The following is a 19,175-nucleotide window of genomic DNA, read 5'->3' as shown; positions in this document are numbered from 1 at the left end:
TCACACCCTTTGTTTGTATTTCTGTGAGACAGGCAAGGCAGGGCAGTGTAAATGTCAGAATTGGCTAGCTTATTGGAATAATTCCAGTGCTCTGTGGGGCACAGTGGATGCCAATAGGTTTCTGGTACACGGCTCTGAGTTGGTTTACAGCAGGGGCAAAACTGGCTGTATATGATACTTAAAGCAAATAGTTAGAGGTTTGGACTCGGGATAGTTTGGTGTGTATGGTAAAGTTACGGTTTAGTTTAGCCAGCTCTGAAAGAGCTGGGCTCCCTAGCCAACAGTGTCCCCCAGAAATGTCAAAACAATGTAAGGTGTATAAAATAAAAGTTAGATTAATACAGTTAGTTACTTAGCTCTTCAGAAGGTCAAAAAGTTGGAAATGGCCTCAATGTATAATTAAATGATTTCTGGAACAGTATTTTAATAAGCTATGTATACTCATAGACATAACACAATATACGTTTCCACTTGCAGAAATTGCTGTGGGAATAAAAGAAAAGCATAAAATACGTCACTGTGTCTCTCTGTGTGTATACGTGTGTGTGTTTATATAAATAGAAGAAAACTAATCTCTCTATAGAAGAAAATTTGTAAGAGTAAAGCTTTAAAATAAATGGAAAATGTAATTGAGCCCAATTTCAAAATGTAACAATTTTAAACATTCATAAAACATATTTTACAGTGTCATCTAAGAAAAATGCTGAAAATGGTATATAATATATATATAGCATATGATTTGTATTTTGATACTTACTTGGTTTCCATTTTCCTAGGTTTGTGATTACATTGTGGTCTGAAAGCCGTTATGGTTCTAATGATATCAGCCTAAATGGAATAGAATTTTTCCTCTTGTACTGTTTGCATCTTCAGCTCAGTTGGAGAGGGGGGCTTATTTGTAATTACAAAATTCTTTAAGGTATAAATTTCTGACATTTAAGCTTCACTAGCCTTGCAAGCCCAGGAGTAGTCATTTTTTTCCTGACATGAAAAAAGTTGACAAACTTCATTACTTTCCAAATTTATCCATTTGCTCCTACCTGACCATACCGTACTCACAGTAAAAATGTGATTAATAACCATTCAAAATTGGGTAAAGGCTGTTAGTTGATTTTAGTCCATGTAACTTGTCTAGACCTTGCCTGTAAAGTATTTATGCCTGTATAGGTAAAACTAACTTCATTGTTTGAATCTTCTTTGAACAGCCAGAGCCTACAGAGGAGGACATTGAGAAGAATCCAGAGCTAAAGAAGTTACAGATTTATGGGCCAGGTCCCAAAATGATGGGCTTGGGCCTTATGGCTAGGGATAAGGATAAGACTGTGCGTAAGAAAGGTGAGGAACTTTAATAGGCTGGGTAAGTGAGAGGGGTAAAATAGCAAAGTTTCATGTGAGAAGTAGTTTGGTAATCTTGATGCAGGAGAGAATTGTTTTCAGAGTTGTTTTTCACGTCCCTAGTCACATGCACCCCGGCTGTTACGGTGAAGGACCAGCGAAGTGGAGATGGGAACATGTCATCAGCATTGCTCAAGCAGCACTATAGCCTAGAGCCCTGCACTAAGACGACTATGCAGCTACGAAAGAATCACAGCAGTGCCCAGTTTGTAAGGACTCATGATTTTGTAATACTCTACTTTGAACTGTCAAGATTAGATTGAACCTAAAATTATTTCATCATACTTTTCTTTTTTCTTTCTTTCTTTCTACTTGTTCATGAGCCCTTTTATCTGAAGAGACAGGTGACTAGAAAGGGGAGGAAACTTATTCAAGATACTAAAGTCAAAAGCAAATTTTTTATATCTTTTTAGATAAAACTTTTCACAAAACTATATTCTGTTTTTCAACTCTATCAGCATTTACTGAACTTCTACAGCTTAATATAGGAGATAACGTGATCAGATATAAATTATGTCAAAGAGCTATTTGTTTATGGCGAATTCCTCCAGACTCTCAAAGCGTCACATTTCATACAGCAGTGACAGTTTTCTATTATCTTGTTTTACTTTTGTCCCTTGTATGTTTACATCTTCTTTTACTCTTTCTACATCTCACTTGGAAGATTTTTATAATGTCTTACATATTTAGATCTGCACTACAAGAAAAAAAAAAAGACTAAAATTCTTATCTTCCTCCTTACTCTTTAACTAATTTCACCCTGTTTTGATAATTTGTGTTTGCCTTTCCTTTATGTAAATGCTGTTTTCAGAAATTTTGTTCTCAGACTTCTGTTTTGAGCTGCAAATTCTTGTGTTTCTTTTAGTCGTTTCCACCTAATGATTGGGAGATCATCTTTACCACCCCTGTCCTATTCCTACTTGTCTCTCTATTTTTCATTTTATGGACACAAGGTAGACCTATCATCAAGATTGAAGTCTGGGAGTTATTGATCACTACTTTCTAACCCTTACAGCTAGTTGTTCACTTAGTTCTATTGCTTTTGTTTTTATTTTGGTATATCACGCATACACAAAAATATCTAGATTAGTTTTCCTTGTTTGTGTACTTTTAATTACCCCTTTTATATTGACTTCTTCATTCAGTGGTTCAAAAAATTCGTTTGTGTGGTTCTATTGATACTCACTCTTGTATTCTATTAAGTGTAATTTTGTTAGGCATAGCTTTTTTTCCATCTGTTTTACCATTCAACTTTTGGTAGTTACCAATTTTTGGCTATTTCAAATAATTCTGTGAATATTAAAGTATATGTTTCTAGGTAGCATATGTAGACATTTCTGTTAACTAGATACACAGGATTGAATTGCTGTGATTGAGACTATGTATATTTTCAGTTTGGGATTATTGTCAGACTATTTTTAAAAATAGTTGACTAGTTATCAGGTAGTATTGGATACCAGTTCTGGTTACATGTCCTCACTAACACTTAAAATTGACAGTTTTGTTTTCATTTCAGCCATTCTGGAAGATGTCTAGTATTTCATTGTAATTTTTATTTGCATTTCCCTGGTTTACAATTTTTTATATTGAGCATCTTTCATAAGTTTAAAAGTTTTTTATTTTATGAAATCTTTTCCTGATAATTCTGTTGAATTTTTTTTTGAGACGGAGTCTCACCGTCACCCAGGCTGAAGTGCACTGGCATGCTCTCACCTCACTGCAACCTCCGCCTCCAGGGTTCAAGCAATTCTCCTGCCTCAGCCTCCCAAGTAACTGGGACTATAGGTGCACACCGGCACACACTGCTAAATTTTTTTTTTTTATTTTAGTAGAGATGAGGTTTGACCTTGTTGCCCAGGCTGGTCATGAACTCCTGAGCTCTAGCAGTCCTCCTTCCTTGGCCTCCCAAAGTGCTGGGATTACAAGCCTGAGCCACCCCACCTGGTCTCTTATATTTATAAGTATTCTGATTTGTAATATGCGTGTGTGTAGATGCATGCATATATATGTGTATATATGCATGTGTATATACACATGTATAATTTGTGTATGTTTATGTGTATGTATTTAAAAATACATAATTTCATAGTTTCTTCTGCTCTTGAGTTATCTTTATTTTCTCTTTATTGATCAGTTTACCTCTAGATTCTTGTAGAAAAGCCCATCCTACTTGTTGAAGGTAATTTTTGCAAAATATGACTGTACCCTGCTAAAAACTTTGTCACTGCATTTTCTTTTTAAACTGTTAATTATAACTTTTTTTTTTTCAATTGTATCTAAGAATCAAGTTATTTAGCCTTTGCTTCATGTTTCTCTTCTGTGACATACTACTTGGGTGACTATTTAATTCATCACCTAATCTAAGATACCATTTAGAATGAAAGTAGACATCTCCCAAACTTTTCACGAGAGGAACAAGTGTAACTGGATACTCGGTCAGTTGGCCTTTTTATGTTCCACTTGCCCTCTGTGCCAGTCAAATTTTTAACTGTATGTAATTCTTTGAATTACATACAATTCAGTTACATACAATACATACAATCAATGCTGCTTTATACCTTTATGATTTTTGTTTATGCCATTGAACCTGTATAAAAAGTCTACTTTGCACCCTGGTTTTTTGTTAACTTACTGTGTTACACTGTAATTGTTTCTTGTCATAGTTTGCACTAGGTAGTAAACTCATAAATACAACATTGTATAGTTACTGGTTAATGATATGTGTTCATCAATGGTCTAGAAACCTGGGATAAGGTATCATAGAACAAGCAACTAATCTTTTTACTTTCCTATTTTTTTGGTAGATTGACTCGTATATTTGCCAGATATGCTCTCGTGGGGATGAAGATGATAAGCTGCTTTTCTGTGATGGCTGTGATGACAATTACCACATCTACTGCTTGTTGCCACCCCTTCCTGAAATCCCCAGAGGCATCTGGAGGTGCCCAAAATGTATCTTGGCGGTAAGATCTGTCTGTCACTGATGATTCATTTTTGGTTCTTGTTGATTTTCTGCAGTGTAACCTTCTGGATCTTAGGGAGGTAGTTTCTACCCTTTTAGAAGTTAATACTTTTGTTAGGTTTTGATTAAGCTATCAATGAGCTACTATGCAAGAATGGTTGGACACACTAACTGTAGAATGATAGAGACTTGAGTGAACCAGAGGCAAGGGGACATAATCCAAATGGCATGAAATATATTAGGAAAGATTAGGAAATAATGTTTAATACCTACTGATGAAACAAACCTATTTGGAAATAGGAAAATGAAGAATTATCACTTGAGATATTGAATGTAACATGAAAAATTTATCTCTCCTTAGCTTTCCTATTTTTTTGGATCTTTATTGACTTTCTGAAATATATTTTATTTCAGGAGTGTAAACAGCCTCCTGAAGCTTTCGGATTTGAACAGGCTACCCAGGAGTACACTTTGCAGAGTTTTGGTGAAATGGCTGATTCCTTCAAGTCTGACTACTTCAACATGCCTGTACATGTATGTGATCTGAGGGCTGGACTGTAGCGATTCTGTTGTGATGGTCTTAGTTCTCTGGCTCGTGGAGACATGGGTCCAAAGTATAGGGGGGCTATGATAATCTTTTGCACTTGTTTTCACAGATGGTGCCTACAGAACTTGTAGAGAAGGAATTCTGGAGGCTGGTGAGCAGCATTGATGAGGATGTGACAGTTGAATATGGAGCTGATATTCATTCCAAGGAATTTGGCAGTGGCTTTCCGGTCAGCAATAGCAAACGAAATTTATCTCCTGAGGAGAAGGTAATACTGTTGGTAGTTCATGTTAACATTAACTAGGGAAATTCATTTTGGCATATAAAAGTGCTTTCATAGGTTCTCCCACACAGTATTGTGTTCACATGTTTGGGATAATGATGAGGTTTGATGATATTGAATGATCTGTCAGTGAACCAGAATATGGACAGTCATCATTTTTTTTTTTCTTAAAACTCCGATGGGGATAGATAAAAGGAACAGTGTAAATCTTGATATTATCAATGAAGAGGTATAGTGTTCCTCTGCCTTTCCTTAAGTCTAATTATTGGAGGCTTACCACCTTTATACGAAAAACAAGTACTATGACCAGCTTATTTTGAAATATTTGGAAGGGCAGAAAGAGGTGCCTCTGTTAAGTGTATCAGTTTGTGTTCATATCAAACACATGGAGCAATGTAGAAACCACTGATTTCATTCTTTATTACACGGTAGTTTCTTGTATTAATCAAAGAAACCCATACAGCCATCCTAAATTCTGGCTCATCACATTTGCATTTCTCCCATAGTGGAGACCCAAACAAAATAATGCCTGAAGTAACATAATTTGGGGAGATGTAACCGTCTAAAAGCTAAAATGTCACCATCCTTACGCATTATTTGAACATTTGAGAAATTAATCCTATTATAACTGCTGTTTTACCATGTTGGCCGGAACCAAAAGAATTAGTATTTGGCATTGTATATAGATTAATCTAACAAGAGGGTTGATCTAGACAGAAAAAATAGTAGTTTGAGGGTAAACTTAGCTAATAGCTGTGACTAACATTTTTAGGAAGCCTTACTTTGATTTTTATGTATATATACTGTTTATTTATGGAGACGTCTGTATCCATATAAGTGCTATTACATAGTCATATGCTGCATAACAGTTTCAGTTTAACAAAGGAGCAATACTGTACTTTCACTATATCTTTTCTGTTTAAAGGCATAGATACTTAAACCATTGTGTTATATGGCCTACAATATTCAGTACAATAATGTCGCACTAATTTGTAACCGAGGAGCAATAGTTATATACTATATAGCGTAGGTATGTAGTGGATTGTTTCTTCTTGGTTTGTGTGAGTATACTCTATGATGTTCACATAAGGACAAAATTGCCTAGGGACATATTTTTCAGATGTCCTTTTGTTAAGAGATGTGTAGCTGAGCATGATAGTACTTAAAAGTCTTTCTTACAGATACTTTGTTTATAGTTTTTAAAATAGAAGTAAGTTAAAATTACTGAAGATTGAAACTATAAGTAATTAGAAGAGAATCACCTATAGCATCCATTGGTGACATTGGTCTTTTTCTAATTCCCTTTTTGAAACAACCCAAAAAAACTGTGGTATTTTGAAGCCACAGACAAGTCCTTTTGTCAGTATAAATCATGGTATTGAGTAATATCCATGAACTAACTTTTGAACAGAAGAACTGAAGTTTTATGATATAATATCTCTCTACAGGCTTTTCTGCAAGTCATACCTCCCTCTTTCTCTCCACTAACACCCAAATGTCCACTGTCATGGGTTTGTCATAATAAAAAAAAGAGTGTAGTGTTTGATTACATATGTATGTATTTTTACAAAGGGTATTAATTTTCAAGCTTTGTTAATGTTGTGTGTTCTCTGATTTTTTTCTGTCAGTATTGTGTTACGAAAATTCATTTATATTGTTGCTCATAGCTTTAAGTTATCTGTTTTCTCACTATTATGTAATATTGCATGCTGGGATTGCATCTCATTTATCTTTCTTTCTGTTGGATTGCTTCTGGTGTTTAGCTATTATAGTGTATGAGCATTATTGTACAGGTCTCCTAAAGCAACAATTTCTAGGTTCTATGTTTAGAAGTGGAATGGAAAGATACTCTGAATTGTTTTACAAAAGAATTCTGATAGGTTACACTGAAACTAATGGGGGAACTAGTCATATATTTAACAAAGCACTTCATACTGTTACCTAATTTTGTGGGTATGATATGTTCCCACGTAGCACTACATTGTATTTCATTGATACTAAGGCCAAACGCTTTCCAATAGCTTATTCCAATTGCAAGCCTTTAAGAGCATCAGTTTATACCGTCTGCTAAATTATTGGAGGTGCCATTTATACTTATCTAAAACATATATGTGTATATAGACATTTGAGTAGATGCAGAATGTGTGTATTAACCCCTATCATGATGAGCTTGTACTGCTATTAATTTTTTAACTTTTATAAAACAAATAAATACCTTGGTATCTCTATCCTGCCGGTTGGTCCCATTCCTGCTAGTTTCCTTTGGCTCTAAGATTTAGTTTATCTTTCTGTATACATAGACTTTAAATGTTTAACTTGTAAATAATGCACAATTAATTTTTTTAATCCAGTGAGTTTTTATTTTTTAATTAATTTTCATTTATTATGACTGATGATTACATCCATTTTTTGCTATCTTGTTTTGAACTTAGTTTCTGCTGCCTTTTCTGTTTTCTTTTTTTTTTTTTTTTTTTTGCCTCTTATTCCATTTTAGCCACTTCTAAGTTTAGCAACTTGTATATGCTAGTTTTAATACTTTATTTTAAAGATAAGCTAACATTTAATTTTTTTACTTCTCTCAAGTATTATTAGACTATATAACTGTTACTCTTCTGTTCAGTTCTATTCTGACCCATGAAATTTTTGTGCGTGTTTTTAAAGCTTTTTCATCAACAAAATGCTTATTATTTTTGTTTTCATACTGACTACAGATTTATCCACACTTGGTTTTTTCTTTTGATTATTTGCCATTCTTGCAACCATTTTTCTTCGTTTCTGAAGTAAATTCTTTAGAAATTTCTTAAACAGGCTGGGCGCAGTGGCTCACGCCTGTAATCTCAGCACTTTGGGAGGCCAAGGCAGGTGGATCATGAGGTCAGGAGATTGAGACCATCCTGGCTAACACGGTGAAACCCCGTCTCTATTAAAAATACACAAAATTAGCCGGGCATCATGGCGGGTGCCTCTAGTCCCAGCTACTCGGGAGGCTGAGGTGGAAGAATGGCATGAACCTGGGAGGTGGAGCTTACAGTGAGCTGAGATTGCACCGCTGCATTCCAGCCTGGGTGACACAGGGAATCTCTGCCCAGAAAAAAAAAAAAAAAAAAATTCTTAAACAGAGGCATTTGTAAATTTTTCTTTGAGTTGTTAAATATGTGTTTTACCTTTATTCTTATAAAGGTATTTCTCTGTATATATACGAATGTGGTTTGAGAATTGTCTTTTATCAGTACATTAAAAATCTGTTTTGGCTTTTGAGAAGTCAATTCTGAATCTTACATTAGTTTGTAGTAGTGTATTCTGTTTTTTTCTGTTTGACTGCTATAATATCTCTTTGTTTTAGTGTATTGCAGGTTTTCTTGATGTATGAAATGTGACCTTTTTACTTAATATTTCTGGGAATACATAGGAATTCTCAAACTTGAGAATTCAGCTTTTACCAGTTCTGAAAAATTCTTGGTCATCAACTTTTGCAGTCTATAATTTCTTTATCCCATTAGCTGGAACTTTATTAGTCCAGTCTCTTCTGTGTGTTTTTCCACCTGTCTTTCAATTTTTTTTTATTCTTTTGCTGCTATTGTTTTTTAAGTAACTTACTTAAAAGAACTTAAAAATGCACCAGTTTTTAAAATACCTAATCTATTAAACCACTTAGTTTATAATTTTTAATGTTACATTTTTATCTTTAGAATTTCTGATTATTTTTCAGACTTTCCTAGTTAATATTGAAAACCTTTTTTTTTCATATTTCTTTTATCCTCTTATTAAATTAAACTGATTTTACCTTCAGCACCTAGTTATTATAGCATATTCTGAGAACTAATGACAGCTTGTTTTCTCAACAAATTTTTACTCATTTTACAACTCCCCTTCCATATTTAATGGCTTTGATTTAATTAGTGTTTTTTGTTGTTGTTTTTATTTTTTGATGAGCTTGTGTTTCTTTGAACCATATATATGGGATTTTTTTCAGAAACCTAGATTTTAATGTCCAGCTACAGAATAGACTTTCTGTTAAATGTCAAGGATTCTCCTAAGACTGTATAAAAAATTTTTAGCTTTGCATTTTCAAGTAAAAATGAATACTTGTGTTTTCAAGTAAATATGAATTCTTGTGTGGATGGCTGACAGGTAAGAACTCTTAGGAGTATCTTTCCTTTTCTTCTTGTGGAAGCAGTACCAAGATAGGGAAAGTATTTAATATCTATTTCTTCAGGATGTTTTCCACCTCCTTCAGTTTTACAGCTCAAAGGATAATAGAACTGTCACAGTTTTATGTTAAAGACCCTAATATGACCTTTTTTGGAAGCTCCAAATTTTGTCTTTTATGGTTGACCCAGATTGTCATCAGTTTCAGAACTTTTATTTGTACATGTTATTTGTTAGTTTTATCCTCTGAGGATTTTCCTTAGTTTCTAAGCAGCTGAACCAAAACATTTAAAAAATATGTTTTCTTATCTAGCATGTTGAGGTACTTTGTGATTCCTCAATATCTAACCACAATGTAGTTGAAAAGTGAAGTTGTATTAAACTTGTAATTCAGAAGTTTTTGAAACTGTATTGTTTTATAATACTGCAGATAAGTATAATCATATAATTTTCTTAGCTTATATATTTAGCTTTTTTTTTGGATTTTTTTTCAAATATATTCCTGGGTCATGTTAATTATTTCAAATAATAAACATATTGAACTTATGATGCTTTTATTAAGAGAAATATAATGTGGCCTTTTATTTGACCAGAAACTCTCCTATTATTCTGTAGTTTATTTACGTTTTAATTATACTTTTAAGTTCTGGGTACATGTGCAGAACATGCAGGCTTGTTACATAGGTATACACGTGCCATGGTGGTTTCCTTCACCTGTAAATCCATGATCTACCTACCTTAAGTGTTTTCCCTGTTGCTCTCCTTCCCCTAGTCCCCCAGCCCTGACAGGCCCTAGTGTGTGATGTTCCTTGCCCTGTGTTCATGTGTTCTCATTGTTTAACTCCCACTTAGGAGTGAGAACATGTGGTATTTGGCCTTCTGTTCTTGTGTTAGTTTGTGGAGAATGCTGTTTCCGGCTTCATCCATGTCCCTGCAAAGTTCATGGACTCATCCTTTTTTATGACTGCATAGTATTCTATGGTGTGTATGTGCCACATTGTTTTAATCCGGTCTATCATTGATGGGCATTTGGGTTCATTCCAAGTCTTTGCTGTTGTGAACAGTGCTGCATTAAACATGCGTTTGCATGTGTCTTTATAATAGAATGATTTATAATCCTTTGGGTATATACCCAGTAATGGGATTGCTGGATTAAATGGTATTTCTAGTTCTAGATCCTTGAGGAATTGCCATACTGTCTTCCACAATAGTCGAACTAATTTATACTCTCACCAACAGTGTAAAAGCGATCTGGTTTCTCTACATCCTGTCCTGCGTCTGTTGTCTTTGACTGTAATGATTGCCATTCTAACTGGCATGAGATGGTATCTCATTATGGTTTTGATTTGCATTTCTCTAATGACCAGTGATGATGAACTTTCTAAAAATATATTTGTTGGCTGCATAAATGTCTTCTTTTCAGAAGTGTCTGTTCATAACTTTCGGTCACTTTTTGATGGGGTTATTTTGTCTTGTAAATTTGTTTAAGTTCTTTGTAGATTCTGTATATTAGCCCTTAGTCACATGGACAGATTGCAGACATTTTCTCCCATTCTGTAGGTTGCCTTTTCACTCTAATGATAGTTTCTTTTGCTGTGCAGAAGCTCTTTAGTTTAATTAGATCCCATGTATCAATTTTGGCTTTTGTTGCCATTGCTTTGGTGTTTTAGTCCTGAAGTCTTTGTCCTTGCCTGTCTCCTAAATGGTATTGTCTAGGTTTTCTTCTAGGGTTTCTATGGTTTTAAGTCTCATGTTTAAGTCTTTAGTCCATCTTGAGTTAATTTTTGTATAAGGTGTAAGGAAGGGATCCAGTTTTAGCTTTTTGCGTATGGCTAGCCAGTTTTCCCAGCACCATTTATTAAATAGGGAATCCTTTCTCCATTGCTTGTTTGTGTCAGGTGTATTAAAGATCAGATGGTTGTAGATGGGTGGTGTTATTTCTGAGGCCTCTGTTCTGTTCAGTTGGTCTGTATATCTGTTTTGGTACCAGTACCATGCTATTTATCTTACTGTAGCCTGGTAGTATAGTTTGAAGTCAGGTAGCGTGATGCCTCAAACTTCATTCCTTTTGCTTAGGATTGTCTCTTTGCTACGTGGGCTCTTTTTTGGTTCCATATGAAACTGAAAGTAGTTTTTTCCAGTTTGGTGAAGAAAGTCAGTGGTAGCTTGATGGGTATAGCATTGAATCTGTAAGTTACTTCGGGTGGTATGGCCATTTTCACGATGTTGATTCTTCCCTTTCATCAGCATGGAATGTTTTTCCATTTGTGTCCTCTCTGATTTCCTTGAGCAGTGGTTTGTAGTCCTCCTTGAGTCGGTACTTCACATCCCTTGTAAGTTGGAATCCTAGGTATTTTATTCTCTTTGTAGCAATTGTGAATGGGAGTTCACTCATGATTTGGCTCTCTGTTTGTCTGTTATTGGTGTATAGGGGTGCTTATGATTTTTTTCACTTTGATTTTGTATCCTGATAAAGTTGCTTGTCAGCTTAAGGAAATTTTGGGCTGAGACGATGGAGTTTTCTAAATCTACAACCATGGCATCTGCAAACAGAGACAGTTTGACTTCCTGTTTTCCTAATCGAATACCCTTTATTTCTTTCTCTTGCCTGACTCCCCTGGCCAGAACTTTCAATACTATGTTGAATAAGAGTAGTGAGAGAGGGCATCCTTGTCTTGTGCTGGTTTTCAAAGGGAATGCTTCCAGTTTTTGCCCATTCAGTATGACATTGACTGTGGGTTTGTTATATTAGCTGTTATTGTTTTGAGATATGTTCCATCAGTACGTAGTTAATTGAGAGTTTTAGCATGACGGGGTGTTGAATTTTGTTGCAGGCCTTTTCTGAATCTATTGCGATAATCATGTGGTTTTTGTCATTGGTTCTGCTTATGTGATGGATTGTGTTTATTGGTTTGGTTATGTTGAACCAGCTGTGTATCCCAGGGATGAAGCTGACTTGACCATGGTGGATAAGCTTTTAAGTTCAGGGGTACAAGTGTAGTTTTATTACACAGGTAAACTTGTATCATGGGGATTTGTTGTACAGATTATCACTCAGGTATTAAGTCTGGAACCCATTAGTTATTTTTCCTGATCTGTCCCTCTCCCTACCTCCCAACCTCCAAAAATCCCAGCGTCTGTTGTTCCCCTCTATGTCTACGTATTCTCTCATCATCTAGCTCTTACTCGTAAGAGAGAACATAAAGTATTTGGTTTTCTGTTCCTGTGTTAGCTTGCTAAGGATGATGGCCTCCAGCTCTATCCATGTCTTAGCAAAGGACATGATCTTTTTATATGCACGTTGGCCACTTGTATATATTCTTAAGAGGAGTGTCTGCTGATGTCCTTTGCCCATTTTTAATGGGGTGATTTGTTTTTTGTTAGTTGATTTGTATAAATTTGCTATAGATTGTGAATATTTGGCTTTTGTCAGATGTATAGCAAATATCTTCTTCATTCTGTAGGTTGTTTATTCTGTTGACAGTTTCTTTTGCTGTGGGAAGCTGTTTCACTTAATGAGGTCCCACTTACCTATTTTTGTTGCATTTACTTTTGGGGGCTTAGCCAGAAATTCTTTGCCAAGGATACTGTCGAGAAGACTATTTCCCTAGGATTACTCTAGTTTGAGGTTTTACATTTAAATAAATCTTTGGTTCATTCCACATTCATTTCTTTTGAGACACAATTTCTCTGTCACACATGCTGGTGTGTAGTAGCACAGTCATGACTCACCTCACTGTAGCCTAGATCTTCTGGGCTTAAACAACCCTCACACTTAAGCCTTCCTAGTAGCTGGGAGCTACCACACACACAAAAAAAAATTATAAGAATAGAAATTTTTACAAAGTTACTATTTTTTATATTAATAGCTATTACACTTGCCTAATATTTTTAAAAATTTTTTGTAGAGACAAGAGTCTCACTGTGTTGACCAGGCTGATCTCAAACTTCTGGGCTCTAGCTGTTCTCCTACCTTGGCCTCCCACAGTGTTGGGATTACAGGTATAAGCCTGGCCGTGAGTTAATTTTTGCACATGGTGAAGTGTAGGTGTCCAGCTTCAGTCTTCAGCATATAGCTAGTCAGTTACTCCATCACCATTTATTGAATAGGAAGCTATTTCCCATTGTTTGTTTTTGTTGGCCTTGTCAAATAACAGATGGTAGTACGTGTCTGGCTTTATTTCTGAGTTTTCTATTCTGTTACATTTGTTTTTTGTTGGTCTTTGTTACAGTACCATGCTGTTTTAGTTACTATCACTTCAGATTATAGTTCAAAATTTGGATAGTGTGATGTCTATATCTTTGTCTTTTGGCTTAGGTTTGCTTTGGCTAGTTGGGGCTCTTTTTTTAGTTTCAAATAAATTTTAGAATTTCTTTCAAGTTCTGTGAAGAATGATGTTGGTAGTTTGATAGAAATAGCATTGAATCTGTAAATTGCTTTGAGTGGTATGGCCATTTTAATGATACTGGTTCTTTCAATATATGGGTGTGGAATGGTTTTCCATTTACTTGTGTTATCTCTGATGTTTTTTAGCAATGTTTTCTGGATTTCCTTGTAGAAGTTTTTCACCTACTTGGTTAGCTGTATTTCAAGATATTTCCTTTTCTTTATCTTCTGCTCATTTTTAATTAGTTTTTTTTTTCCTTCCTGTTGTATTTGTGCAGTTTCTTACTTTTTGGATCTTGACCTTTTATTGGACCCACAGTTTGCAAATATATTCTTCCATTCTGTAGGTCGTCTCTTTATTCTGTTGATGTTTCCTTCATTGTGCAGAAGCTTTTTAGCTTAATGTAATACCATTTGTCTGTTTTTACTTTAGTTGCTTATGCTTTTGAGGTCTTAATCCAGAAAATTCTTGCCAAGATCAATGTCATGGAGCTTTCCTCTTATGTCTTCTTTTAGTAGTTTCATACTTTTGGATTTTACATTTAAGTTTTTACTTCCTTTGGGGGTTGATTTTTGTACATGCTGAAAGACGGGTAACGTTTCATCCTTCTCTGCATGTGTATATCCAGGTTTTCCAACAATAGATGCTGAAGAGACTGCCCTTTCCTCTGTGTTCTTGGTGTCTTTGTGGAACTTCTTTCGACTAAAAATGCAGAGATTTATTTCTGAGCTAATTTTCCTTGTATCTGTGTGTTTTGTTTTTATTGATAGTACTAAGCCCTTAAGTACTAAGCCCTTTTAGTTACCGTAGCTTTGTGATATAAAATTAGTGTGAATACTCTCAGCTTTTTTGTTTATTGTTTTGTTTCACATATTGCTTTGGATATTTTGAGTCTTTGGGATTCCATATCACTTGCTTTTTCTAAAATTTCTGTTAAGGATGCTGTTGTTGTTTTTTGACAGGGATTAAATTGAATTTCTAGATCAGTTTGGATATTATGGACATTTTAGCAATATTAATTCTTCTAGTCTGTGAGGACAAGGTAGCTTAAAATTTATTTGTGTCTTCTTCGGTTTCCTTCATCATTATTTGTATAGTTTTCACTGTAGTGATTTTTTTACCTCCTAGCAAATTTATTGCTAGGGATTTTTTTTTCAGCTGTTAGAAATGGAGTTTTTATTTTATTTTTCTTTCAGATAATTTTCTACTAATGTATAGAAACACAACTGATTTTTATATTGATTTTGTATCCTGCAAATTTACTGAATTTGTTAGTTCTAACAGCGTTTTTATGGAGGCCTTAGCATCCTCTTAAAAAAGAAGTGTTTTCGGCTGGGCGCGGTGGCTCAAGCCTGTAATCCCAGCACTTTGGGAGGCCGAGGCGGGCGGATCACAAGGTCAGGAGATCGAGACCACAGTGAAACCCCGTCTCTACTAAAAATACAAAAAATTAGCCGGGCGCGGTGGCGGGCGCCTGTAGTCCCAGCTACTCAGGAGGCTGAGGCAGGAGAATGGCGGGAACCTGGGAGGCGGAGCTTGCAGTGAGCCGAGATCGCGCCACTGCACTCCAGCCTGGGCAACAGCGTGAGACTCCGTCTCAAAAAAAAAAAAAAAAAAAAAGAAGTGTTTTCTTTAAGACTTTCTTATAAATCTTCAAACAGGGATAACATTACTTTTTCTTTTCCAATTTGAATGCTTTTTAAATTTCTTTTCCTGCCTCATTGCTCTGGCTAGGATCTCCGGCACTTTGTTAGTTGATAGTGGCAAAACAGGGCATTGTATCTGAGTTTACAACATGGACCTCTTAAATGACCAAGCGTACCAGTAGGCAACATGCTCTAAGACGCAGTTGTCTTCTTATGTATGTTTTGCTCAGTTTGCCTTTCCTCACCCTATCCTACTCCCTACTCACTCTGGCAAATCTCTGACCCAACAGGAATATGCGACCAGTGGTTGGAACCTGAATGTGATGCCGGTGCTAGATCAGTCTGTTCTCTGTCACATCAATGCAGACATCTCAGGCATGAAGGTGCCCTGGCTGTACGTGGGCATGGTTTTCTCAGCATTTTGTTGGCATATTGAGGATCACTGGAGTTACTCTATTAACTACCTGCACTGGTGAGCATGACCCCAAAGGCTGGCATGGATATCAAGACTGCCTTCATATGCAAGGATGTGTATAGACTTGATGTGTTTTCTCTCTGCCTGAGCAGGGGTGAACCAAAGACCTGGTATGGTGTACCCTCCCTGGCAGCAGAGCATTTGGAAGAGGTGATGAAGAGGCTGACACCTGAGCTGTTTGATAGCCAGCCTGACCTCCTACACCAGCTTGTCACTCTCATGAATCCCAACACTTTGATGTCCCATGGTGTGCCAGTGAGTAACAAGGATCAAAACAATTTTAATTTTATTCCCTGGGGTGAGAAGGGAATGAGAAAGAACTTAGTTTTGGAAGAAATAAAACCGTATCTATTTTGCTGTGGAGATTAGGCTTAGCATCACACCTCTTTGCCTCCCCTTCCTGACATCAAGTTGCAGATCGCTACCATTAGCTGGGACACCTAAGAGAACAATTAAAAGAGAGATTAGATAATTACTTAGCAGAATGGAAATTAAAACTTGGATCTTGGCCTTTTTATCTGCCTTCTAATCTAGGATTGGTATTCTCTTAATTTTTCTGAATATAATTCTTATTTTGCAAAACCCGCATGAGGATGAGGGACTGGTTTCAGAGTTTTGGGTGTTTCTAGGATTGAATTATATCAGCTCCTTTTGCTAAAAAATAAGTAAGCAATGTGTATGTGGTACACGGACTGGGTCACTGTCTTGTAACATGCTGTGCCTTTTCTCCTTTGAAATTCTGTAAGCTTTGAGTTAACCACTTTATAAGCTTTTATAACTTTTATGGCCATCTTCCTCCGTTTTCTCATCTGAACAAAATACACTTTGTGTCTCCAGAAGCCCTCTTCCTTTCCTGACATTTTATACATTTTATGAATTATAACTTGTACCTTTTTTTTTTCTAGTATTCCTCTTGTCTGACAAGAAAAAGATATTGATGATAATGAGCTCATCAAGCAATCTAATTACACGATTTGTCTTGCTTTCTGATTCTAGTTCCGAACTATATTTTTTGTCTCTCATGTGCTATATATGTAATACTGACTTTTATATATTTTTTTTATGGGTGCCTTTCCTAGGCGTATTGCTTTCTTTATAAAGCTCTGAATTACTCGGTAATATCCTTTCATGTCAGCCTGAAGGAGTCCTTCTGTATTCCCTGTAGGCGTGTCTTTTGGAGACATATTTCCACAATTTTTAATTCTCTTAATTTATTCATTTATTTTTCCTATTATGTGACTTTAAACATGTCATCCAACTGGCCTCTGGCCTCCATTACTTCTTATGAAAAATCTGTTGATAATTCTGTTAAGCATCCATTATATGTGAAGAATCATGTCTGTCATGCTGCTTTCAAACTCCATCTTGGTGTCTTACCTTTTGATGGTTCGACTATATTGTGTCTTCTAGAGTTTATCTAGTTGGAGTGCCCTGAGCTTCTTGGTGGTAGACTTTCAGGGCTTTCCACAAATTTGGAAATTGTTTAACCACTTTTGTTTCAACTGTTAGACCTTTTTCTTTTTCTCTTCTTATGAAACTCCCATTCTGCATACATGGGTGCACTTGGTAGGGTCTGATTAATATTCTTCTCTTTTTGCCCCCTGCTGATTTGATTATTTCAGTTGACATGTCTTACAGTTTTCTGATTCTTTCTTTTGCCTGCTCAAAGCTCCTGTTGAAAACATCTTGTGAGTTTTTCACTTTTTCTATGGGACTGGGAGCTTCAGAATTTTGACTTGTTTCATTTTTGTAATTTTAATGCCTTTCTTGGAACTTTTATTTGGAGGGATATTATTCTTCTGATACCCGTTAGTCCTTTGTGCATTGCTTCTTAAGCCGTTTAAGCCTGTTTAAGAGAGTTGATAGACTTTAGTAAGTACGTAAGCCTGGGCTATCTCAGAGCTTTTTTCTTTTAACAGAAGGGCTATACTTTCTGGTTTCTTTGTATGCCTCCTGTGTTTTAAACTGAACACTTTTGGTATTGCTTCAACTCTGAAAATCATGCTATCCCCTTGTCTTCTCAAAAAATTTTTTGTTGTTGTTGCTTTTATGTACAATAGTAGTTGTTTGATTACTGAATTTTCTGAACTAGTATTTTTGGGGCATATGTTTTAAAGGTGAAATTCACATAATACAAAGCAAACCATCTTAAATTGAACAATTTGGTCTCATTTAGTACATTCACAGTGTTCTGCATCCACCATGTCTATTAAATTCTAAAATATTTTTATTATTCCAGAAAAGTCTCAAAACAATTATGTTATTTCTCATTCATCCATGTTTCTCTCCTTGGACCACAATTTTACTTTCTGTTTCTATGAATTTATTCTGCATATTTCCTATAAATGGAATCATACAACATGTGATCTTTTGTATCAGATTTCTCAAAGTTCATCTGTGCTATGGCATGTGTCAGAGTTTCATTCCTTTTCCATGGCTGAGTAATACTGCATTGTATGAACAGACCACATTGTACTTATCCATGCATCTGTTAAAGTACGTTTGTGTTGTTTCCACCACTTAGCTATTGTGCATATTTCTGCTGTGAACATTTGTGTGCAAATATTTGTTCAGGTTATTTCTTTCAGAGTTTTGGGTGCATACTGATAAGTGGTATTGGACAGTCATATGGTAGTTCTCTGTTTTAATTTTTTGAGGAACTTAGTTACTGTTTTCCATAGCAGTTTCATAGCCATTTTGCATTCTTACCAGCCATGCAAAGGGTTCCAATATGTCTGCATTCCTGCCAACTGTGTTATTTTCCGCCTCTTTTTGTATGGCAAGAAATAGTATCTTTTGTGGCAAGAAATAGTATCTTGTGGTTTTGATTTGCATTTTCCTAACAACTAAACATGGTGAGCAACTCTTTGTATACTTGAGTAATCTTTTAATTTTATATTCTTTTTCTGCTTTCTATTAGCCTGGTGGTCATCTACCAACCTAACAAACCCTTTCTTAAGCCAAAATAATAATGATAATAACTAATAATAATATTAACCACCCAGTCTTTGCAGATTGTGTCTGATTGGGGAAACTTCTTCAAGGCTGTTTTAAAAACTGTTTTAGACTCCACCTTCTGCTTAGGAAGAGCATGAAAGTCAGACAGAGGTGAGCTTAGAGTCTTAGATCTTTTCTGAGCATGCATCTTGCCCTGGACGTTAATATGGCTTTGTCAGTTCTCAAATACTATGTGGAAGCTTTTCTCGAGTCCCTTTTTCCCCAAATATCTCATTCTCTAGGATTTTCCTCCCAGGCAGTTAAAATTATCTGTTGTTTTTCTAGTCTCTCTCTCTCTGTCTCTGTATCTCCTCCCTACCATCATCACCCCCA

The 19,175-nt window shown here is 35.7% G+C and overlaps 1 protein-coding gene across 4 annotated transcripts in view; it reads left to right on the top strand.

The window, feature by feature from the left end:
* The window catches only part of KDM5D (lysine demethylase 5D), a 39,505-nt gene that overhangs the window by 7,999 nt on the left and 12,331 nt on the right, over nt 1-19,175 (top strand). For all 4 annotated transcript variants that reach the window (XR_001442153.3, XR_013413247.1, XM_015128587.3 and 1 more), the window contains 7 exon segments: nt 1,206-1,335; nt 1,459-1,604; nt 4,200-4,358; nt 4,772-4,891; nt 5,014-5,172; nt 15,661-15,842; nt 15,938-16,100. Coding sequence is in view for 2 of the 4 variants with exons in the window: in XM_015128587.3 (XP_014984073.2) it covers nt 1,206-1,335; nt 1,459-1,604; nt 4,200-4,358; nt 4,772-4,891; nt 5,014-5,172; nt 15,661-15,842; nt 15,938-16,100 (1,059 nt within the window). In the remaining 2 variants the exon portion in view is untranslated.

This window comes from Macaca mulatta, chromosome Y (genome assembly GCF_049350105.2).
Source record: "Macaca mulatta isolate MMU2019108-1 chromosome Y, T2T-MMU8v2.0, whole genome shotgun sequence".
NCBI classification, from domain to species: domain Eukaryota; kingdom Metazoa; phylum Chordata; class Mammalia; order Primates; family Cercopithecidae; genus Macaca; species Macaca mulatta.
This window is presented reverse-complemented; position numbering and strand designations above follow the sequence as displayed.